General features: G+C 37.6%; 1 protein-coding gene across 3 annotated transcripts in view; it reads left to right on the plus strand.

Moving 5' to 3' along the window:
* Positions 1–25,927, plus strand: part of CDC14A (cell division cycle 14A) — a 134,983-nt gene that overhangs the window by 18,849 nt on the left and 90,207 nt on the right. For all 3 annotated transcript variants that reach the window (XM_019747037.3, XM_074318476.2, XM_088799461.1), the window contains exon 4: positions 10,969–11,061. In XM_019747037.3, the coding sequence (XP_019602596.3) occupies positions 10,969–11,061 (93 nt within the window). The remainder of the gene's footprint in view (positions 1–10,968; positions 11,062–25,927) is intronic.

Consider the following 25,927-nt stretch of genomic DNA (forward strand, 5'->3'; position numbering starts at 1 on the left):
AAAGCTTCAGGTCAGCGTCTAGATGTGGTTACCAGGTGATGAGGGGGCTCATCACTGCGCAGCAAAGCTCTGGAGCATCACTTTTTCTGCCTGATAAAGACGGAAATTTTTGTGTATTTCTTGAATATTATCTCTGTAGAGTTAACAGCCAAGTGAGATGGATGAACTAGCAGCAGTAGAGCATGGACTTTACCTTTTATGACAGAATGTAGGTCATACATTCAGTACGCATCTATATTTTTTATTTTACATATGGCTTTTTTTTTTCGCTCTTAAATTCTAAGCATATATGAGGAAAGGTGACATATATGTTCCTAGTTTTGATAAACTTATTTCATCGCATAGAAAGAAATATTTTTATTTTTCTTCCAGTTTTCTAGATGAGGATGTTAAATATAATGTTTCAGTATGAAAAGTGAATTGCACAGCATGCTCTTAAGGATAACCGCTAAATTATAATGCTCGGGTAGTTCATTCTTCTGCTGGGTAAAATGTTCCTGGTGTGACATAGTGCAGTACCTTGTACATTCAGCTACTTAGTGATCATCTTTTGAGCTGATTGATTTTTATTGAATTTTGGTATAAAAGACAATCTATGGTGGAGAATTTCCTGTAAAATATGTTTTGTATTTATGAATTCACACATTTTTGCCATTGATCTGAAAATGATAAAATGGTCATGGAATGATACAAAGAGACTTTTTTAGTCAATAATAATATAGTGTAAGATCTGTTGCAATCAACTTATTTTATTTTATTAGTTTCAGGTGCATAAGACAAAGCAAAACTTAGACGTTTATCATTGCAATCTACTTTTTAAGGAATTAATTTGTAAAGTATTGTCTGACTTGAAAAGATGTGTATAAATTCTTTCACTAAAATAATCTGCATTTTTCAGAATAGAAGCTACTACCCATAGTTTAGAAAGCAGAGTTGAAATTTTTGTAATCCCCAAGGAAGCACATCATATCCTAAAAATGATTTCATAGAAAAATATAAAATGGACTTTTAATGGATGAATTAACAAGGAAAGGATAATTGATGAATAGTTGAAACCCATTTCTTCCTTTGGAGGACTTAGGAATTTCTTTGTTCTCTTGATTAGTCCTGTTAATATGTAGTTGGTATGAACTGGGTATTATAATTAACAGTTTGGGAGCTGACTGCTATCTGGAGTGATCGAAGAGAAAGGAATCATCATTAGGAAAATAAAATTTTTGGTCTGACTCAGTGTTCTACTTATAGAAATTACACAAGAGTAGATGGATTGAATAAGACTATATTTCTACCATATTCTGTACTGAACAGTTTGGGTAAGTGGATACATGGGCTTATTTTGATTTGTTTGTATTTATAAGTGATCAGGTAATCTATTGGATGCTTGGACTGACATTTTTAAATTTAGTACAATTAGGGGGCACCCTGTTACTTGCTGAAGGAATACCTTTTCAAAACCTAAATGTTAGTAAATCCTGGGTTATCTCAAAGCATACCAAGTATTATAGAATCTTTATATAAGGAAAAAAAGACTGACTTTACCAACTTAAAGCTGCAATTGCTTCCGCCTTGTGGAAATCTCAGTTTCTTCATCTGCAATACAGGGATTATAGAGCTCTCATGGAGAGGTGGTTAGGATTACGTCAGAAAGTATACGTAGAAGACCTGTATAAATTTTAAAGCCCTGTACAGAAGAAAGTTACTAATATGTAACATTTGTGGATTCTGATAGGAAATACAATGCAGTTCATCAAAGTTTATGAACACATCCTCAGCCTCATAGCTATCGTTTCTGTATGAGAAAGCTGTCTGACATAATTTTAGGAATTCAGATGACTATGTAGTCCAGACTCCTGATTTTATAGGTGCATCAAGGGGGGCACAGCAGAGGCATGTGACTTGACCAAGGCTGCAGGATAAATTCCGGCTGGATTTCAAGGCTCTTGACTGTATTCTTCATGCTCGTTCTCTCTATCTTTGGTGGTTGCTGCAACCTCTGGCATATCATCTTCCCATGCTCACTCACAGCACTGCCTGCCTGACTTGTCCCATCGTGGCCTCGAGGCTCCTCTGCCTTTTTTGCATCAGTGACTGTTACTGCCACTCCAGCTGCTTTGCTTCCAGGAACCCAGAATCCAGGCTTTCTTTCCTGCTTTGAATGTACTCTTTTTTGTTACATGTCTCCCACATTTTGTCTCTCACCTTCACCCTCATTTAATCTCTAGACCTTCAGTCTCCCTCTCAGTCCATTGCCTCTCTGCTGACGTCTCTTGCCTGTAGCCCACGGTTATTCATTGTAAGACCTTTGGGCACCTTGCTGACATATCTTTCGTCTTGTTTGCCTTGACAACTCCCACCCTTGATGGCTTTCCCAGTGTATGACTTCATGCAAAACTTACTGATTCACTGAAGATTGCAGTACCTCTGCCACTCCCAGCCTTGCACTTTGCCACAAACCACACCACTGCTCCACACAATTGCTGTGACACCCAGTCTCACTGGAATGCCCTTCCCCTCTGGTTTAATGACTCCTCGTTCTTTGAGTCCTGTTCAGGCACCATCACTTCTAGGAAGCTTATCTTTGTCTGTCTGAACATGGTTGGAGGTACCTCCTTTGTTTTCCCATAATTCTCTGTGCAGATCTCCATTACGGATGAATTATAATTACTACCTGTTTGCCTCTGTCTTTCTCACTAGACTGTGAGCTCCTAAAAGATGAAGGCATGTCTTATAATTTTGTGTCCCCAGTGCCTAGCACAGGATCACCAAATGCACAGACCTTATCATGATCCCTTTGACTTATAGGTCCTCTTTTATCCTTTTGCTTCTAGAGGTTTACATCTTTGATAGGCACTGATTTCTTAATTCTTTGCTATCTCACTTTTGCTTTCCTTACTCTACCATAATTACTCTAATAACATTTTAAATAACAAATCTGATGGCATTTACTTGGTCCTCAAACTCCTTTACTTCTCTGATTAATTTGGCATTATTTTAACCAATAACAACTTTTAGAATTCTCCTATGTGGTTTCCTAGCTCCTTTAGGCACATTTTATTTTCTACTTTGGAAATTTTTCGTGTCTTCCAATAAGGTTTTTGTGATTTCCCCCCTTTATTTGATGCCTATTTGGATAGGTAATATTTTGCAGTGTATTCTATTCCAAACCCAAATTTATTTTTTATATGTCAAAAAATATTTTGTCAAGTTGAAGATTTGAGATGGTGATTTATTGCTATTTTTTGGTCTGTGTGTGTCTGTCAGTAGGCATTTTGTTCCCAATGGTCATTTTAATTATATTGATTAGAATGGAAAATTATCCATTAAACATCTGCTTAGATTAAAAAAACAAAAATAGAAATCGTCATCATTAATAAAAACTTGTTTCTTATTTTACACTATACTTTAAAAAGTTTAAGTATAAGAAGTATGCAGTAATATGTTGTAGTTTGCTATTTCTGGTCAGTCATTACTGTAATTAGGGAAGGAGTCAAAAGAAGGAAGATTTATTGAAGTGAGAACAATTTGTAAAACTTTGTATGTTATTTAATGTAAAATATCCTAATGATTGATAGACTAGATCAGCAGTTCTTAATCTGGTATTTCAAGGGATCTATAAATTCCTGAAATTATAAGTCAAATTTTGTATATATTTACATTTTTCTTCAGTGAGGATTCATAACTTTTTAACAGGTTCTCAAAGGGATTCTTAACACAGGCAATGCTAAGAACATTGGGCTAGAATATAAAGGCTTCTGAAACAGAAGACTGTACTAACAAAAGACAAAGAAGTGGTACTTTAAAAAACAGAATACCTTCTTCAAACAGAATACCTTCTTCTTTCTTAATCATTTAAGAAAATCTTTCAATTACTGATTCAATAATCTGAAAGTTTTCTAAACATAATGATTCAACCAGGTTTTTCTGAAATAGTTGGTACAGTTTTAACTGTTGATTTCACTTTTCCTCAGAGAAAAATAAAACCCTAGCGTGGGGGACGGGAAATAATCTAAGAGTATTACTGAAAAAAGGGGACATTTTCTAGGGCAGTGGTTTTTTTTTTTTTTTTTTTTTTTTTTTTAAATACCTGCTCTGATGAATCAACAGGACCATTACAGTAATCTTGAGGACTATTTTAAAAGGTCTAAAAGAATATTGATGGAAATGTAATTTAAAATGTACAAAACATTTCACATAGCCCTTTCAGGGTGAAAGGAGAAGGAAGCAGGGCACGGTGAAATGGAGGATTGTATGAAAGCACTGAAGTACCTGGCAGGTGGTGGGGGCTCAGAGGATGTCCTTGTTGCTGAATGAAATCAGTGCAGTAATCCTGCTTGGTAACCAGGCACCGGCCACGGTATCAGGTGGTTGTACACAAGAACTCCTTTGATACAATGATCAGACCACCCTCTTATTGTACCTACAAAGACATGTCGAGATTGCTTCATGAGGTTATCTTCTGTTTCAGGTTCATGGGTTTTGGGGGGAAAAAGAAGCAAGCTACATTCTGGAGACAGTTCATGTAGTTTAAAGAGGTGTCAGGGGTTCTAACGCAGTGTTAATTCATATGGGGGGGAGCATACCTAGAGTTTGCAAGGCAGGGAGTCTTTATAGTCACTCAGAAGTCCTCAGGCAAGAAGAACCCTTTTTTATAGAGAACCCCCAAATGCTTTCGGCTGTTTGATCAGCATGATCAAATAATGATGAGCCACTTTTCTCAGACATTGTGACTTCTACTTGACTTCTACTCATGTGCCGTTTCATTAACGAAACATGCTGGGTTTGAAACAAAATGGACCATACGGAGACACTTTTTTCTTTCTAAAGAAACTATTCAACTTGTTTTGTTTTAGCTCTAAATGAAAATATAAACCATATTTTGTTTTGTGTACAGCCAAAGAAAATTTTCAAGAATATCCCTTTCCTGGGAAAGCTGGAGGTAAAACATGTAGAGGTTATGGCTGCTCACAGGAAGACCTGTTCATTTTATCGCTTTTGTAGTGAGATGACCACTGATTGCTGTGGAGACGCTGGTGGCTGCAGCCATTACTGGGCTAGCCTAGTCACCTGTAAGAGAATGATGCCTTGGTCACCATGGTCCCTGTGCTGTAATCTGCTTAATCTGAGCACCACCATGACAGAGCTTGCTTGTTTAGGGAAGTGCATGGGCTCTGCTTTTTTTTTTTTTAATTAAAGAGCATGTTATCCAGATTGCATTGTCTTCCTTAGCTCAACCTGGCTGTCACACAGCTTAATGAAACGCAGTGTTCTTACCAAATAACTTGAAGAATTTACTTTTAAGCATGGCAAGCAATTTAACTGAAAGACTGCTGAAACATCAGTTGCTTTAAATTGGCCATTAACTCTTTTGTTTTCATTTTTTATTATTACTTTTTTGGGGGCTTTGAGCTTCATTGCCTCACCTTTTATTTTTGAATGGTGAAGTAGTTTGTGGTCTCTTGACCTAAGCTGAACAAGTGCATGATTTGTGTATGTCACCATAATCCAATAGCCTAGGCTATTTGTGATTGTGTAGCATGTCATCATTTTCTTTCTCCCTGAGGTGTCCCATGGCTTGTTTCTCACAAGGAGTGATCCCACTAGAATGCAATCTTGCACATAGCTTTCCGAGCTAGAAAATGTGTGTCTGGGTCAATATCCTCTTCTTTATTTGTATTGTTCTATCATAGCAGTCATTGTACTTTGGTTTACAAGTACCACTAAATATTTATATGTCATGACTTATGTAAGAATGATAAAATTTTGACCCTCACTCAGGTAAACAATACAGGTCTGGAAATTTCTATAAGTTTGATTATGTTAATTGATATTCAGTACTAAATTCCATCTTTCAGCTACTATTTTTTTCTCTTGTGAAATTAAACAAGTAGTGTACCTGTAATTAAGATCATCCCATTGGTCCTTGTTGTGTTGTTACTGCCTCCCTACGTAATTATTCTCTTCTGTTTGTGATAAGCCTTTGCCAGTATTTTCCACTTGTTTAGCATTGAATATTCATTAGACTCTGCGTGCTTTTGAGGCTAGAGACTTGGGTTCCACGCCGCTCCCCTCGTTACCACATTGCTGAATACTGCTTTGACACACAACGGCTGCTGCTTTCATGCCGACAGAACCAATAGGACTTGTTTCAGCCACTGTACCCAGCACTCAGATTCAGCTAACTGGTTGCCTGTGGGCTGCCTTCAGTCCACAAACCTGTTTTGGGGGGCCTGAATGCTGTTTCAAATTTTTAAATTCATGGTCAACATCTGCATTTTATAAAAGTTTTCATTAAATTCTGGATTGTGGCTTCTGTTCAATATTGCAGTATTTGATTATGGGCCCAGATTCCTACATGAGAACAGCAGGTTGGAGCTTGGTCTGCTGTGGATGGGCATGTGTTTTTAGTTTGCCAGCTGACCCACTTCAAATTCTAGGCCCCTGAGGGCCTCTGAATTTAGAACCTCTGGAATATCGCTATTTAAGACAGCTTAGTTATTGAATCATTAAAGGAACTTGTTCCCAATGTGTTATCACCTGGAATGCAAGAATTTACAAATTGTAATAAAGTTTTCTGAGGAAATCTGGGGAAATGTGTTTTTCGTAACATGTTCTTAAAAGGCATATGTCATGATTTGGAGTTCCTAAGAAATTTAAATGTCTTTTGGGGTTACTTGACCAAATGGACAGTGTTTTAGGATCCATATAGAACATGTCCAGGGGTTGGAACCAGTCACATTTTATGCAGCTCCGCTCCAAAATTTAGTAATATCTTAGCATGGTGGATTTCAGTGTGTGGTCCCTGGACCAGCATTATCAGCATTGCTAAGGAATTTGTTAGAAACGCAAATTCTCAGGTCCTGCCCCACTGAATCAGAAACTCTGGGTTATGGAGCTCAGCAATCTGTATTTAATAACCTCCCTCCTTCCACACCCAGATGACTCTGAACTAGTCTGTTAAAAAGATGAACTATAATACAATAATAAAATATAATTTAGATTAATATTTAGTTTGTTTTTATTTCTGAAAAATTTCAATAATATTGACAAATTCAACTTGAGAATTATTTAAATTTTGAATGATGAAACTTTTTATGTCCTTATAATTGAGATTTACACAAATTATCCACCTCAGTGAGGGAGTTCTGGATTTCTCCTGTCTACCATACTTATGAGAGAATTCAACTCTCTGTGATATGACATATAAGATATTGGCCAAGTGTGGTAAGTCCGGCCCTGTCTGACTCTGGGCTTATGTTCTCTTGGTAAAAGAGAGACAAGCATGCTCATTATATTTCAGCTTTGCCCAGGGCCTCTGGTTTGTGAGTCACTCTGTGTCTGGTCAAACTGGATACCTCTGGCACTGTTCCTATTGCTTTGGGAAATGATGGAAGGTAGAAGGTGACCAATAAATGTTAGCTGTTATTGTTGCTGTTATTATTGCTGTTTTGTTACTGGTTGTGTTGACATAAGAAGGTTCAGAAGGCTATACACTCCGTTTCCAGCTAGAAATCCAAAATACAGTGTGGATCGTGACTGCGGCTTATAATTGTAAGGTATCATGTGCAGTCTTGCTGCAAAGCAGGCAAAATAGTCCAGGGGTCTTGGTTTTCCTTCTGTTATGTCCTCCCTTTTATATTTAAGATTATATTTGTTTTACCAATTTCTAAATCTACTTTGCTATTGTACACAGTGTTTTTGTAATCTTTGAGCTTTTCATGTAAAGCAAAAAGAATCTGTAATAGAGCAGGTGGCTTGCTGAAAACTAGAGGTGATGGTGTAAGTTTGCAGTTGCTCTCATTGAAGGGCTTGGTCACAATACCGGACCACAGAGAAGACGGGCCAGAGAGAGGAATAGGCAGATGTCCAGTTTGGAGGCATAAAGATCCCTGGGATTAGGGCAGAATCTAAGAAAATATCGGCTGACTTATTCATAAACTAGACAACTATTGTCTGCAGACTGTACCTTTCTTTCCTGCATGGTCAAGTTTTTCCATGAAAGATCTCGAAGGATAAGACAAATGTTCCTCTAAAGATATTGTCATCAGTGTATGGTATTGTTGCTTCTAGGGTGCTTTGATATGTAATAAGGTAGTTTTAATTTTTTTAAAGAGAGGGACGTGTTTAGTATTTGAAAGGAGAAAACATTAAGGAGTTTGTGTACATCAACCCCCTCATATAAAGCGTCAGCTAAACAATTGGCAAAATATTTTGTTATGCCTGAAATTTTTCATTCCAGTACCAGAATGCTGTTGAACAGCATTGCTGGTGTAAGACCAGGGCAGGGTGATACATAACAGGGAGGCCTCTGTGTCAGGAGGGGAGTTAGGACAAGGGCAGTAATGCATAAGTTTTTTCTCTGTTATCGTTCCCTTTGATTCCTTGAGTGAGAACCCAACTTTCTGTCTGACCTGGGTGATATCGGCCAAGCTTCACTAAGCAGAATATCATTTCTTGACTGTAGTGCTTTTGAGACTTAACTGAGAAAAACCCTTGAATTTTAAAAACATTTAAGCAAGGTAAATGGTAGGAGCTTTAAAATCAGATTGAAAATTCTCATTAAAAAGTCAGTTATTATAATGTACTACATGGTGACTATAGTTAATAATACTGTATTGTATATTTGAAAGTTGTTAGAGTAAATCTTAAAAGTTCTCATCACAAGAAAAAAATACTTTTAACTGTGTATGGTGATGGATGTAAAAAAAAAAAAAGTCAGTTTTGTTTCCATCCTGTAGGCAGCTTCCAGTAGGAGATATTTTAAAATAGTTAAATTGCCTACGTAGATTTTTGTGAAGAATTTCTTTATCTGATGTAATTTCTGAAAGCTGCTAAAGTTTAAAAAATTCTTTTAAAGTTCTTAAAGTTTAATTTGCATTATATTTACTTAAAAAAAATTTATAGGTATACAATGAAAATAAAATTTTTTCCAGAATTCTGTCTTCCAGTTTCATAGTTCCCATCTGAGATGATCTCTATATTCCATATATTTTAGATTAAGTGAGAAAAATTAAAAACAAACAATAAAAGACCATTGGGGATGGAAGAACAGCAATATGCATTTGTCACTTTTGGCAAGTGGATTTGTAAAATAAATTTAATTCCACATTGTTAAATGATAGCAACAGTTGTTATGAAACCTGAATTCTTAGTGGAAAAGAGCATCAAACCAGATAATCCAAACATCAAGATAGATTGTTGATGTTTTCTTCCCCTCAGGGAACCAGGAAATGTCAATAGTGGGAGTCTGGGAACCAGAATTGCTGAGTCCTTATGTTCATTCTGACTCAAGTTTATGGGGGCCTGGCCCGTGGAAGGCAGTTTTCAGGTGTTTGGGATTCAGAGGCCATAAAAGATGCTTAGGTCTGAAGAGCCTTGACTCTCCTTCCAGTAAATCAAACATATCTTACTGATGGAGAATAATAAGTGGCAAAACCACACAAACAAATAAAATAAAATAAGGAAATGTCCCGCAGACAGTAGCGCAAAATGGAGAAAGCAGGGAGACAAGTGTCAGCACCATCAATAGTTACCTTGAAGTCTTTAGATCACTTCAGTGTATTAACTGAACTGAACTGAATTGAATAAAATGCACTTATAAAATCTTTATTGTATAGGGGTATTTTAGTAAGCCTGTCTGGAAAGAAGGTCTTTGGTATAAGACACCTACCTTGAGGCAAATCAACATTTTTCAAAATTCGATGTTAAAAAGTGATGCCATTTTCAGAACATGGGATTCTTGGTTATCAAAGAAAACGCCTGACTTGGGGTGGTGAGGGTGTCTTGGCTTATTGCTGGGATACATGTAGCTACATTTCCTACGGTTACATGTTAAAGCCAGAATGTTATAGTTCCATCTTAGAATGGACGTCTAAGTTAGAAGAGTTTCTTTTCCTTATAGAAAATAGCAGAGTAAAGAAAGATATATAATGAACTCTGTTAAGGGGGCTCTAAAAGCAGATATTCTGTGGGTTGTGGTCAATGTATAACGTATAACAAGTTGCTTTTACCATCAGTATGTTTTTATAGATAAATATTACAATGTAAGTATGTGTCTGTATTGTGAAAACCATTTGTTCAAATACTCTAACTTTGGAAATATGAGGAAATTGAGTGGATTTTATTGTATTACATCAGTGTGCTCTTTGTTTTATGTTTGAGTTTTTTATTAATATTTTGATTTCATTTCAACAGATCATTTTATTTATACACCTCTTTTCCTGTTTAGCATGTACACAACATACCATGTTACTTATTTTGGATTTAGGTGAATACTTGAGCATGTTGCATATTGCCAGGCATATAGCTGGTGCTTAATAACTGTTTGTCTGAATCCATTAGTTTAATATATGGCTATCGTATTAAGATGTTTGCTGATATAATCCTTTTGATGGCTCATCTTTTTTCATTAACCATTTATTATCAGATCTTTAAAAGCGGCTTTTTATAGAACATTCTAGAAAGAAACTATTAATATTGGTGCTCTAGTTAATACAGGAATTTAAAATTTTTTAAAGAGGAAAATGGACTGGTTGACACATTTAAAAACAAACTGTATAATATGAAAAATATAGGTGACTTTTATGGGAATATGTGTGGTATGTAGGAAATGAAAAAAAAAAAGAAAGGATTTTACATACACATAAGATCGAGAGTAAATCTTCAAAAATGGTTCCTGCTAATAAAGATGCTAAGAACTTAACTATTTCCTACTGTTTTATCAGTCTCCTTTCTTGGCAAGAAACATATTTGTTATATTATCCATTCTTACATCATGATTGGGCTGTGAAAAGTCTGAGCTAGTAACCCTCCACCCCCCAAATACTTCATGTACAAATGCCATGGAAATTAAAGTTGTTAAATTTCACTGGTTGTGAGAAATCTTTGAAAGTTAAGAGATGATTTTTATCTTCTGTATATATCAACATTGTCTCTGTGGTTACACTAACTCTTTTTATTCTCTCTTTCTAGTCATACAGTTTATCGAGAAAGAAAATAGTGCACTACACCTGTTTTGATCAACGAAAAAGAGCAAATGCAGCGTTTTTGATAGGTGCTTATGCCGTAAGTAATTTTTGCATAATTTTTTCTATAATCAGAACAATGAAATGCTAACACTGTTACATAAAATATAGGCCACTTTTTCAGTGGAATTGGAAGATGGTGAAGATTATTGGCAACTTGGGAATTGATCTGGAATGGAAAGTATGGACTAGTATTGATGTGCCAAAATACTCTCAGTTTTTATTTTCTATTAGCTGATGACAGAATCGCAGAGCCACAGTGTGTAGCTTGGATTCCACAGTTGTATAGGTGTTCTAAAAACGTAAATCCAGAATAGATATTTCTAGGAAAGAATACATACAGGAGTGCCAAAAAAATGTATACAAGTGGACACTGGTCAATGAAGCAGTAGTTCGCCATAATCAGAAGTGTCTGGATACTGATGGTAACTACTTTGAGCACCTCTTGTCATTGCAGAAGTCAAATGTGACTTGTATTCATCTTTTGCTGTTGGTATATATTGAGTATAATAATTTTAGTATAGTTTTTCTTTCTTAAAATGTGTATACAATTTTTCGGCACCCTCTATCTATGAAGATAGCAAGAGACTGTATGGATCACGGCACAAGTGTGCACGGGATGAATCAGGGTGGGAGGAGGGAGGCATGGAGGTGAGGGGCAGGTCAGGCCACAAGTGCAGGGACCCTACTGCCCAGTCACCTGGCCACCTGTCCTCAATTGGCTGGGGTCATTTGGAGACTTTGTAGGCAGCTGCTGAGGGTGTGAGGGTCAAAAGTTTGTGGTCACGTGGTGTGTCATCAGCTGCCTCCTGCCTGGGTTCCTCCTGTAGGAATGGGGGTGGGGAGGAGAGGAAGGTGTGGGCAGGTCTTCCTGGACAAAGGAGACCGTGCTGTGTCTATATATGAAGATTTTAAAACACTGTTGAGGTGTTCCTGTTTGGGGATAAAAGGAAATCCTATCCCTTGGGAAAGGATTATTACTATTATTTTTATTTTTATCAGTCCATTTATTTATCTATACAAGTGTTTGTAATAGGCAAACCAAATATAAAACCTCCATATAATTACAACTTCCCTAATAACTAGATAAGACTTTGTGAAAATAATTTTGATTAGAAATTTTGTTCTCCATATACAATAAAAGGTAAATATGAGTCCCACAAGAATGTGCTACAGAGTTTGGGTGTGACTTTCTAGAATTTTCTGTATGTACTGGGATTGGTCAAAAAAACATGGAAAGCAGAAGCCATCAGGGCTAAAACTCATTTGCAACCTATAATACTTTTTAGGGATGAGTATAATCCAGTTAAGAATATGTTGGTTTAAGGCAGGGGAGAGAGGTGTTATTTCCTTTCATCCTTGGGGAAGGTATGCTGCTCAAAAGCCTGGAAGCAGACTGCTGAGTGTCCTTTCAAAGGCCTACTCTGAAGACCTTGATGGAAGGAGGCACTGACTACTGGACATCATACTTTGCCACATCAAACCAAAAGCTGTGGAGGAAAAAGCCCAGCGTGTTTTTGGAAAGACTGTCATCTGTTTCAGAGTGTAGGCTGTGAATAGGGGCAGGCTGTTAGCTAGACTGCAACCCCAGGCCTGGTTTCCAAGACACAGATGCCCAGCTTTGCCCACCTTTTCTTCCCCTGATGTGGCTGCCTCCAGTAAAGCCTTGGCCCATCCTTTGTGGTACTTTTCTTTCTCACTCTCTGTACTCAGAATGGTTATATAGTATAAGAATCATGACTAAGAATCAGAAAAACACTTTTTCGCTGAAGTGGCTCTGGGATGATGGGTAAGCCACTTTATCTCTCTTAGCTTTATTTAGTTTCCTTATCTGTAAAATGAGAGGGTTGGATATAATGACCTCTAAGTTTCCTTCCAATTCTGAGGAGAATAGGATTATTTGTAGCGCCAGCCAGGCTATTGCTTTTATTTTAGGAGCAGACACGAAAAGCTGGCTATTGGCATGAAGGTTCAGTGAAGTGCTGGTAAGCTGAATTAAGCAGGCCTTCTTCCTTTGCACTTTATGTTGACAATCACTAATTGTTTGAAACTGATAATTGACACTACGTTTAAAATATGGAGAGCTTGGAATAACCTCTAGACTCAGCCTCGTCAACAAGTGTGTCTTTCCTGAGGAATTTTGTGCTGCTGTGTTGCTGAGCATGTTTTTCATGAGTCCTTTGTCATAACGGACTGCCATCAAGAAGAGGTCATCAGCTCTCTCCTTTCCTCTCCTCCTCTTCTCCCTTGTCCATTCTCTTCTTTCCTTTTCAGTGTCTGTCCTTAATTTCTGTATGGCACCTCTAGAATTTTGAAAGGAAGTTTAATTATAATAGGTGCATTGAGTTTGGAATAAAATACGTCTTCTAATGCAGAAGTTTCTACCACTTTAAAACAACCAAAGGAAGGACCAGCAGTCTTGGCGTGGGTAAAGTGCTGAGGGCCCACCAGCTCGTCTCGCATGTTAGTACGGTCCTGAGGAGCCGTATAAACTAATTATTCTTGTGTTGGACATTTCCCAGTTGATTTTCTTTCCTGATTTGGTAATGTGTTCCCACAAGGGTTTTTGACACAACACTTAATTAATATGAACACCAAGAAGTATAATCTTTCCTTAAGGAGAAGTTTCTGCCTTACTTCATATCGTGTGTATGCATTTAATTGTTGACACATCTTGTCAGAAGACAGCCAATACTGTGCGTTGTACATACATCTCAGTTATTATATATATATATGTTAAATGTTGCTATTTGGATAAGTCAGAATCTCCTGGGGGAATCTTCTTGAATACAAAAGACCGTAACCTTTAGAGCAGCCATATAGCCTATATGGGGCAAGTGTTTTTTCGGAGAGAAGTCATTAACAGTGAAGGTGTTTCTCTTTTTCAAATGTGGAATCAATCCTTTATCAACAGGCACTGAAGCATAAAAACTATTTTGTACTAAGACAAGCCTTTTTCTGTAAGCTTTAGTTTTTTCCTTTGTAAAATTTAGATAATACCAGGGTTCTCTGGTCTACCTTATATCAAGATCACATGTCCAACTGCCCATTTGATAGCTCCACATTACATATCTAAATGACATCACACATTTATTTTGGCAAAACGTAACTTTTTATTCCTTCTCTCCACAAACCTATTTATTCCCCCAGTTCTTGCCTTTTTAATAAACGAACTATCATCAGGGACTTGCTAAATCAAAGGATAATTGTCATTTTGATTCCTCTTATTTCCTCTTCCCACATTATACTCATCAGTAAGTTTGTTCAGCTCTATTTGTAAAATATATATTGAGTCAGAACACTTCTTTCCATCTTTACTGCTATCACCTAGCCCAAGCCACTGTCATTGTTCTCCTAATGACCATCACAGCTTCATACATTGTCTCCTTTTCACACTCTTGCTTCCCTTAAATCCACTTGCTACACAATTGTCAGAGTAATCTTCTAAAAATATAAATTAGGTCATGTCATTGTCCTGTTTCAAACCTGTCTAAAGATGTTCACTGTTCTTGGAATAAAATTCAACCTCCTTACCAATGCCATTAAGATCCTCCCTGATCTGGCCCTGCCTAACTCTGTCATCTCCTTGCTCAAGATGCTCCCCCATCACACTGGCCTTCTAACCATGGAAATTCCAAGCTCATTCCTACCAGAAGGTCTTACTAATTTCTGTTCTCTTTGTGAGGAATGTTTTACCTCAGAGCTTTACATTTCTGGTTCCTTCTAGTGTTACCTCCTCAGAGAGACTTTCTCTCAAGTTTTTCTCTGCTCCCTCCACCTCAAGTCACCTTCTAGCCCTTTGCTGTCTTATTTTCTTGCAGCACTCTAGTTAAAATTATCTGATTCATTTATGTATTTACTTGCTTATTATCTCTTTCCTAGACTAGAGAGTTAGGGACGTTGTCTGTTTCATTCATTGCTGTGTCTAAGAGGCGATAAAATATTTAACACGGTTTTAGGCGCAGGCATTCACCAACTGGAAGCTGGCCACAGTGGAGCCTTCCGGCTGTGCTGAATCATGGGGAAGTCCAGGGTGGGGGTGTCCCAGGGAAGAGAGGAGGTGGCCAGTGTGGAGGGGGTGGGGTACTCCAGGCTATGAACTATGGAACTATTTCAGTATTGAACACTGAGCGTCAGTTTAGAACTGTGCCCAGCACATAGTAGGTACTCCATAAATATCTATTGAATGAATGAATAATGGAATGACAAAATATGAAAGAAAAAAGGAAGGTAACTTCATAGGAAAATTCTGAAAACAATTAAACATAAAATATAAAGTCTTGTTGACATCTGTCACCATACGTAGTTACAATCTTTTTTTCTTATGATGAGTTAACCATTTTTAAGTGTACAGTTCAGTGGTGTTAGGTACATTCATAATGTGCAGCTATCATATTATACCTTGCTTCTGAATGTGACATTTTATGGCAAACGTGCACCTGCAGAGTCAGGGCTTGGCTTGTGGTTTCTCCGTTAGATCATGACTTTCAGTGTCACAGAACCTTTTGTGTTTCGATTTCCTTATCTCTAAGTGGGAGAGAGCCTTTTTACGTTTTATCTCATAGAGTTGTCATGAGTGTCAAAAAGGAGATAAAATATGGACTGTCATGCTCAGTAGGAAATCCACAAACCTTTCTCTGTGGCTTATCCTAAAGCCAGAGCAGATGGAGCGCTATGGCCACTGGAGATCATAGCAGAAACACCGAACAGATGACAGGCACGTGTTTCAGGGAAGACGCTCCTCATGAAGCAGCTCTTTATCCCTAAGCTGTGATGTCGTGCTCCTGGAGATGGAGGGCTCAGAGTTTAAGAAGAAACCAACTTTACCAGAAAGCTGTTTCCCTTGCAGGGTAATACTCGGTGCCATTTTAGTGTTAGGAGTTAGGATGCTTGGATCATCATAGCATCCCAAATACTCTCATAGGAGTTTGAAGAAGATGGCTTTAAGAAATTATAAGCATGAATTAATTTGGTTGTTGCCACATGCTTAAAGACCAGATCCTCACTAGTTACTGTATTGTTTTCAGTTCATACATCTTTGATAAAGAGGTCAAGGAGAATTTGGATCGGGCCATGGTGACTGAAGGGTTGGAAAATAATATGTATGAGAAGTTACAGTAAGTGTGATGGTCCAGCTTAGAAAATTCAGTTCAGAGTTAAAGAACTAAGAATTTTCATTTTTCGATTTGTGGAGGATGCTTAAACAGAGGTGGTAACCACACTGTATTTTTCTTAACCCACTTGTTAAGTCCTCATGTTCCTAAATAAGGGGTCTAATTATGGATTAACTGGGTTTGGCCTGAACCAGATGTCACGTCTGAATTAGAGATGACAAGGCTAAAGTTTGTAGACTTTCTAATCATCTCTGTGTCTGCTCTTTATCCTGTAGACTACACTTAAGGACTTAGTAGTTACATTCTACCTCTAAGCCTACTACTAATTACAAGGAAGCCATTCTCTGTCTGGGGAAGTGGTTGACAGCAATGACTTGAGCAGAGCCACAGGCTCGGCCTTGAAGCCACTTGTTAGTTGTATGTCTTGAGCAAGTTATTGAACTCATCCACACTTCTGTTTTTTCATCTTTAAAACCGAATTCATAACACCCCGCCTAACATAGTTGTGGTGAGGACTGAAGGGGAGCTCATGCTGCTGAAGGTGTCGGGCATTGCTTGCCATTTTCAGCACTTAGGAAGGGCCGGTGGCTCCAGGCGGGGAAGTCATGTGGCCTTCCACAACATTTTCTGAGCCTTTGTGTTGCCTGCCCTGAAGAGCTGAAGGCTGCTCCCACTTTTGTCTGCTTGTCCTCCCTCCTTCCCACCCAGTTTTACACTGAAATCCTTCCTTGGCTCAGTGACACTCAGATGGTTGTTCATCTGATGATTTGTTAGGATAATTCATTGGAAGCTGTGAGTATGAGGATGAGGGTTTTTTTTGTTTTTTTTTCTTTCCTCCTAGTATGTGATTTACATTTTAAAGGAAGAACCTATCTAAACCAAATGAATTTCTCATTTTTGAGATATGTAGTTAAGCATTCATTAGTCCAGTAAGTATTTATTTAGCTCAGATGAGCTCTACCCAGCACTGTAGAGGGCTCTGGAAAATACAAAGAAAAAAAAAAAAAAAGAAAGAAAAAGTAGGAGAAGGAGAAGAAGAAGAAGAAAAAATGGATACCTAGATTAAAATAGGGGACAGATGAGCAATAAATAATTGGGAAAAGTATGCAATATGTACCAAATTTGGATAATTATTAATTCATTCAACAAGTGTTTTTCCAGCCCTTGTCATACATGAGGCTTTGTTCTAAGAGTTGGGGAATGACTCCCTGCCTTCTGGTGTGGGTGTTGGGGGACCAGGCTCAAACCTGGGGCGAGTGAGAGATCAAGGATGGCTAGCCCCAGCAGGCCAAGTTGGTGAGGGAATACGGACAGCAGGAAGAGCGTGGGGGGAAGGATACTTTTGTGGGAGGGGGGGAGTGGTATGTGGTTTGGGAAATGATTAAATATAGTTTAAATATCTAGTTTGCAAAAAAGATAATTTACTGAGTTTAATTTAAAAAATTTTTAATTCAATTTAAAAAGTGGCATAACCACAATATAGAGGAAAAGTAGGGAAAATTCCCTGCAATTACATCACTCTAAACCTGAACTACTTACTTACTTAGGTATAATTGCAATGTAGTTTTGTGAACCTTTTTTGACTTGCCTACATATATATGTTTTGCCTTTTTTGCTACCTAGATGACCAAATAATATTCCATTTAGAGGGCATACCATTGTTTGTTTAACATTTTAGATTTCTTTCAAAATTTTTCATGATGTGACAAGCAACTTTCTACATTATAAGTGTTTCTTTTTGTAGATTTTTTTGGTCTAGATTTTCAGAAGTGGGATTAATAGATTAAAAAAAAGCAGCATTCTTTTAGGCTCTTGGAGTATATCACCATATTTAAGCCAGTTTTCACTAAATTTGGCATTATGTGCAATCTCCACTGTCATATACCTTTGTATATTGGGTATAACCATTAAAGACTTAGAAATTTAGTTGGTGAAAATACCTCATTGTTTTACTATTCATTTTTTTTTTTTTTTATCAATGAAGTTTATTCCTTTAGTTTTGTTTACAGGTTCATTAACTTTTTGAATAGTTTGTGTTTTTAAAATTTGTTTCCTGTGTTTGACTATTAAAAGTTGAAAAGTGACTATCAGTCTCTTTCCTTTAAAAAAACAAGTAATTTTTTTGCATCTAATTTCTATCAGTAGGTGCAGACCCCTAGAAATCACACCCATTAGTCCAAGTTTATGTAAGAAATTAGGAACTTTATGTACCTTAAATTCTGTTACTTATCAAAATGCTGTGTTAATTAGTACTTTCGTATACCTGAATATTAAGATGGTTAATTGGAACTGATGATAATGGACCTATTAATTATTCAATCTGAGTGGTCTACTGAATATACAAAAAAATTATATTCAGAACAGTATTGTTTAAAAGTTGTTAATGTGTGTGTGTGTGTGTGTGTGTGTGTGTGTGTGTGTTGAAACCATTGGAAAATGGTAAACCAGGCCAACTAACTCTGAATTATTTTTTGTTTTCATTGTTTGGACCAAGTATGTTAGTTTCCTTAATCTCTAACTCACAATTCATCTGTAAATTGCAATTTCAGACTGCTTTAAATTATCATTAAAAAAAACTATAGGTTAAACAAGTGTTATTTAAAATTGTAGGTAAAATTATCAAGGAAATGTTGGTTCAAAATAATAAAGGCAGTAATAAAGCGGATGTCAGCCACCAGTGTTCTGTCAACCTCTGTGGCTTCTTGGTAAATCTAACAGATAGCGTTTGCTTCTGCTTATAGAACTTGTGCAGAGGAAGGGAGGAGTGGCCTATGGCTGGGGCAGGGCAATTTCCTGTGTGCAGTTCCTTCCTTTTATGGCTTGATAGGCAAGAATGCTTTTGTGATATTGCCTGTAAATGCGCCAGACAGGCTTTTATTCATGTAGGCTTGTATTTTTGGTGGCTTTAAAATAGGTCAGGTTCCTGAAAACTATGCAGCATTTTTAATTTCAAACTCTTTGAATTTGGAAGTTCCGTTAGTCTTCTGCAGATGGATAGAGCAATATTATCTTTTATTCAAGTCTCCTTGCATGTTTCATTTAGCTGTGGGCTAGGGAAATAAGCTCAAGTTTTCTGAATAAAAGTTTTCTTGAATAAATCTTTTCAGTATTTTTTTTTTTTTCTATTCTCCTTTGGGCTTCCTGATAACAAGCTTCCACTGTACTGCAAAAACTCTCAGATTTATATACATCTACACACACTGTATTTAATACTATATATTTAAGTGCTGATATGCTGTGTATGCTTACAGCAGTTTACTCACACATACTTGAATCTTACTAGTAGCCTTGAAAAGATGTATATTTTTTTTAAAATTTATTTTTCAATTACAGTTGACATACAATATTATTTTATATTAATTTCAGGTGTACAGCATAATTAGCAGTTAGACATTTATATGATTGATGAAGTGATCACCCCATTGGTCGAGTACCGACCTGGCACTATACGTGGTTATTACAATATTATTGACTATATTCCCTGTGCTGTACTTTATATCTCCATGACTATTTCGTAACTACCAATTTGTACTTCTTAATCACTTCACCTTTTTCCACCCATACCCCCAACCCTCTTTCCATCCAGCAACCATCAATATGTTTTCAGTATCTAAGAGTTTGTTTCTGTTTTGTTTGTTCTTGTATTTTGTCCTTTACATTCCACATATGAGTAAGATCAGATGGTATTTGTCTTTCTCTGTCTGACTTATTTCATTTACTATAATACCCTCTAGATCCATTCATGTTGTTGTAAATGGTAAGATTTCATTTTTTTTATAGCCAAGTAATATTCTGTTGTATATGTGTACTATATATATCCAGTCATCTGTTGATGGATACTTAGGTTCCTTCCATATCTTGGCTATTGTAAACAGCGCTGCAGTGAACATGGGGTGCATATATCTTTTCTAATTAGTGTTTTGAATTTCTTCGAATAAATATCCAGAAGTGGAATTGCTGGGTCATAAGTTATTTCTATTTTTAATTTTTCGAGGAAACTCTAAACTGTTTTCCATAGTGGCTGCAGCAATTTGCAATCCCACCAACAGTGCACGAGGGTTCCCTTTTCTCTACATCCTCGCCAACACTTGTTTTTTGATTTATTAGCGATAGCAATTCTGAGAGGTATGAGATGATATCTCATTGTGGTTTTAATTTGTGTTTCTCTGATGATTAGTGACGTTGAGCACCTTTTCACATGTCTATTGGCCATGTGTATGTCGTCTTTGGAGAAATGTCTATTCAGATTCTCTGCCCATTTTTAATTGAGTTGCTTGATGTTTTTAATTGCTTTGGTATGATTTTTTTAAAATTTTGGATATTGACCCCTTATCAGATGTATCATTAGAGAATATATTCTCCCATTCAGTAGGCTGTCTTTTCATTTTGTTGTTGGTTTCCTTTGCTGTGCAAAAACTTTTTAGTTTGATGTAGTCCCATTTGTTTTTTTTTTCCTTTTGTTTCCCTTGCCAAGGAGATATGTCAGAAAAAAATATTACTTAGAGCAATGTCAGAGTTTACTGCCTATGTTTTCTTGTAGGAGTTTATGGTTTCGGGTTTTACATTTAAGTCGCTAACCCATTTTGAGTTTCTTCTTGTATATGGTGTAAGAAGGTGGTCCAGTTTCATTTTTTTTTTTTTTTTTTTTTTTGCATATATCCAGTTTTCCCAGAACTATTTATTGAGTAGACTGTGTTTACCCCACTGTATGTTCTTGCCTCCTTTGTCAGACATTAACTGACCATATAGGTGTGGGCTTACTTCTGGCCTCTCTATTCTGTTCCATTTTGTCTGCTTTTGGAATCAGGGTAATGGTGGTCTTTTAAAATGAGCTTGGGAGCCTTCCCTCCTCCTGAATTTTTTGGAATAGTTTGAGAAGAATAGGTGTTAATTCTTTTTTGCATGTTTGGTAAAATTCACCTGTGAACCCATCCGGTCCAAGACTTTTGCTTGTTGGGAGTTTTTTGATTACTGATTCGATTTTGTTAGTAGTAATCAGTCGATACAGGTTTTCTGTTTTTTCTTGACTCAGTCTTGGAAGATTGTATGTTTCTAGGAATTTATCCCTTTCTTCCAGATTGTCCAGTTTGTTGGCATATAATTGCTTGTAATATTTTCTTATAATCCTTTATATTTCTGTTGTGCTTGTTGTCACTTCTCTTTCACTTATGATTTTACTTATTTGGGTCCTCTTTTTTTTCTTGATGAATCTGGTTAAAGGTTTATCAATTTTGCTTATCTTTTCAAAGAACCAGCTCTTGGTTTCATTTATCTTTTATATCGTTTCTTTAGACTCTATTTCATTTATTTCCTCTCTAATCTTTATTATTTCCTTCTTACTACTTACTTTGGGCTTTGTTTGCTGTTCTTTTTCTAGTTTTTTTAAGTGTAAAGTTAGATTGTTTATTTGAGATTTTTTCTTGTTTTTTGAGGTAGGCTTGTATTGCTATGAATTTCCCTCTTAGGTCTGCTTTCGTAGATTTTGAGTCATTGTATTTTCATTTTCATTTGTTTCAAGGTGTCATTTGGTTTCCTCCTTGATCTCAGTGTTAACCAATTCATTGTTTAGTAGCATGTTATTTAGTCTCCATGTGTTTGTGTGTGTTTCTTGTACTTGAGTTCTAGTTTCATAGCACTGTGGTCAGAGAAGACACTTGATATGATTTCAACCTTCTTAAATTTATTGAGACTTATTTTGTGGCCTAACATGTGGTCTATCTTGGAAAGTGTTATGTGTGCACTTGAAAATAATATATTTTGCTGCCTTGGGGTGACTTGCTTTAAAAATATCAACTAAATCTATCTGGCTTAGTATGTCATTTAAGGTTGCTATTTCCTTGTTGATTTTCTGTCTGGAAGATCTGTCCATTGGTGTTAATGAAGTGTTAAATCCCCTACTATGGCTGTATTATTATCAGTCTCTTCCTTTATGTTGGTCAATATTTGCTTTATGTATTTAGGTGCTTTTATGTTAGGTGCATAAATATTTACTAGAGTTATATACTCTAGTTGGATTGATCACTTTATCATTATGTAATATCCTTTGTCTCTTACTATATATAACCTTTGTTTTAAAGTCTATTTTGTCTGATATATGTATTGCTACTCCAGCTTTTATTTCATTTTCATTATCATGAAATACCTTTCTCGATCCCTTTAATTTCAGTCTCTGTGTGTTTTCAATCTGAAATGGGTCTCTTGTAGACAGCATATGTAAGGGTCTTGTTTTCTTATCCATTCAGCCACGCTATGTCTTTTGATTGGGACATTTAATCCATTTACATTTAAAGTGCTTATTGATAGGAATATAGTTATTGCCGTTTCATTATTCATATTTATGTTCTTTCTCCTCCTCCTTCCCTTCACCCCCTCCTCCTTCTTTTTAAAGAAATCCCTTTAACATTTCTTGTAATGTTGGCTTGATGGTGATGAATTCCTTTAGCTTTTTCAATTTTAATTGATAACCCTCCCGGGTAGAGTAGTCTTGGTTTGTAGGGCCTTACTTTTTATCACCTTGAATATTTTGTGCCAATCCCTTCTGGCCTACAAAGTTTCTGTTGAAAAATCAGCTGATAGTCTTACGGGAGCTGCCTTGTAAGTAACTAGCTGCTTTTCTGTTGCTGTTATTAAGAGTCTCTCTCTTTGTCTTTCATCTTTGCCATTTTAATTATGATGTGTCTTGGTGTGGGCCTATTTGGATTCATCTTGTTTGGAACTCTCTGTGCTTCCTAGACTTGTATGTCTGTTTCCTTCACCAGGTTAGGAAACTTTTCAGTCATTGTTTCTTCAGATAGGTTCTTAATCCCTCGCTGTCTCTCTTTTCCTTCTGTGGCCCCTGTGATGCTAATGTTGTTACACTTGATGTTGTCCCAGAGGTCCCTTAAACTATCCTCATTTTTTTAAAATTCTTTTTTCTCTTTGCTGTTCCGATTCAGTGTTTTCTGCTTCTTTGTTTTCTAAATCTCTGATTCGATACTCTGCTTGATCTGATCTGCTATTGATTCCTTCTAGGGTATTCTTCATTTCAGTTATTGTATTCTTCATTTCTGACTGTTTTTTTTTTTTTATGGTTTCTATGTCTTTTTTTATGCTTGCTATCTCTTCGTTTAAGTTCTCACTAAGTTCATCTGTTCTTCCCCTAAGTTCATTGACTATCCTTATAACCAGTGTTTTGGACTCTATATCTGGTAGGTTACTTACCTCCATTTCATATATTTATTTTTCTGGAATTTTTCCTGTTCTTTCAATTGGGGTATGTTCCTTTGTTTCCTCTTATTGGCTGCCTCTCTGTCTTTGTTTCTATGTATTAGGTAGATGTGCTGTATCTCCCAGTCTTGGCTGGGTGGCCTTATGTAGTAAGTGCCCTGCGGGGCCCAGTGGCATAGTCTCCATGGTCACTTGCGCTGGGTGTTCCATGAGTGTCCCTTGTGTTGGTTGTGTGTGTCCTCCTGTTACAGTTGAGGCCAAATAGCTGTTGGCATATCAGAGGGTGGGACTGATGACTCTCAGGCTGACTGGCTGTGAGTATAGGCCATGCCCACAGTGTATGAGCTGCTGTGTGTGGGCTGATCCTGTGGAGTGGGATTTGCTCCAGTGGGTGTGTGTGCCTGTTGAGACCACTTTGGGTGTGTCGGCTTATGGGGCTAATTGGGAAGTGTTCTGTTGTCTCTGGAAGCCAGCCTCTGCCTGTGTTCGTTGTGGGGCCCCTTTGAAGGGTCTCCTGTGCAGGCCTAGGTCAGCCACTGCCTGTGACTGGCCCACACTACCTGGTAGAAGCTACAGAGTTATCTGTAGTTAGTCTCTGCTTGTTCTGGACCTGGAGGCAAGTGGGAGAGGTCACGCTGTGAACCAAACCTGACTGCCACCAGTACCATGCCTGGGGTAGATCAGCAAAAGGCCCATGGCACCCTAAGGCCTGAAGCCACTTACTGGCTACTGGTAAAACTCTGCTGCTGAAAGAGCCTCAGGCGATACACGATTTGGATGACACTGGGTTTCAGGGAGTTACCTGGGTAGGGGGAGTGATGTTCATGAAGGCAATGCAGATTCAGGTTTGGTGCTGTGTTGAGTCTGGGGCCACTCACAGATGTCTCAGGGCACACTGAGGCCAGCTGCCACCCTCCTTGGGCCTACAGACTCCCAAGATTTGTCCAAGAAAGACTGTTGCTTCGGCCGGGGCAGGTGCCCACCACTGAAGGTGTCTCTGATGACGTGCTAGCTGAGATCTTTTGATTGCTGTTGAAAACGCTTCCTGCCATGCATGGGGTGGGGCTGGTTGCTCAGTCACCAAAAGTATCTTGGGTGGTGTGAAAATGGGGTGGGGCATGGTCCCAGGGAGTCACCAGGGTGAATTGAGCATAGTTCACCAGGCCAATGCAGATTCAGATTTGGCCGTGTTGGGGAGGGCTCAACACATTAAAGATGGCACCTGCCTGTAGGCTGCACGGGAGAAGGCTTCTATACAGGGAACATGGCTACCACCCCTCCAGTCCTCTTCCTGTGGCCACACAACTCAGTCTTTCCATGTATGTCTCTGATACCTCCTGAGTCACCATCCCTCCGCTGGAGCCGAGGGTGAGTGCTTGCAAGTGAGTGAGTCTTTGTGTGACCACTTTAAGAGGACGTCTGGGTTTCTAGCTTTCTTCTGTCTCACCAGGATAGGTGGAATCCCCTTGAATTTTCACTCAGATTTTGTGGCAACTCCTCTTTTTGGCCTTGTAACCCTGGGCTGGGGAGCCCTCACTCTTCAGGAGGGACTCGGGCCCCTCACTCGTCAAGAGGGACCTCTGCAGCCAAGATCTCTCCTGATTATTGACCACCACACGCAGGTGTGGGGTGAGCTCGTTTGCATCTCTGCCCCTCCTACCAGCCTTGATGTGGCCTCTTCTTTATATCCTTAGTTGTGGGACTTCTGTTCAGCTAGTCTTCAGATGGTTCTCCAGGTTGATTATTCTATAATTTAGCTATAAGTTTAATGTCCTCATGGGAGGAGACAAGCACAGCGTTTATCTACCCTGCCATTTTGCTCCTCAATCCTGCGCCAAATCTTTTTTATCCAATCATCTATTGATGGGCACTTAGGTTGCTTCCATTATCTTGGCTATTATAAATAAGGCTGTAATGAACATAGGGGTGCATGTATCTTTTCGAATTAGAGTTTTGGTTTCTTCAGATAAGTACCCAGAAATGGAATTGCTGGGTCATCAGGTAGTTCTATTTTTAATTTTTTGAGGAACTTCCATACTGTTTTCCATAGTGGCTAAACCAATTTACAATCCTACCAACACTGTACCAGGGTTTCCTTTTCTCCACATCCTCACCAAAGAGACACATACTTATTTGTGTAAAAGCTTGTGTCCATTTGTTTTATTTATTTGCTTGTTTATTATCTATCCCTTTGACTTTGTTTTCTTCCCCATAACAGCCCCAGCATCTAGAACAGTGTCTCAAACATCCTAGGTGCTCAATAAATATTTATGACATGAATGACTGAATGTTTGATAAATAAACATTAATAACATTGATAAATGAAGTTATCTTCTACAATTCTTGAAAGTTTAATATGGAGTAATTTAAAAGGTGAATTGCTTAAAAATAAATTATGAAGTCAGTACTAATTGTAAAAATAGCAGCAAGAATCACAGTGTTTTAAGGCATTATTAATAATTTATTTTTTTAAAGTTACTGAGTAAAACAAGATATTTTATATAGCTCTAAAATTTTAGGACTGAAATGAGCTTTTAATATATACAAACATTTGAAATCAGTGTTACGGATGATAGTCTTAATTTT

Source organism: Rhinolophus sinicus, chromosome 7 (genome assembly GCF_057876585.1).
Source record: "Rhinolophus sinicus isolate RSI-liver-muscle chromosome 7, RSI-T2T, whole genome shotgun sequence".
Taxonomy (NCBI): domain Eukaryota; kingdom Metazoa; phylum Chordata; class Mammalia; order Chiroptera; family Rhinolophidae; genus Rhinolophus; species Rhinolophus sinicus.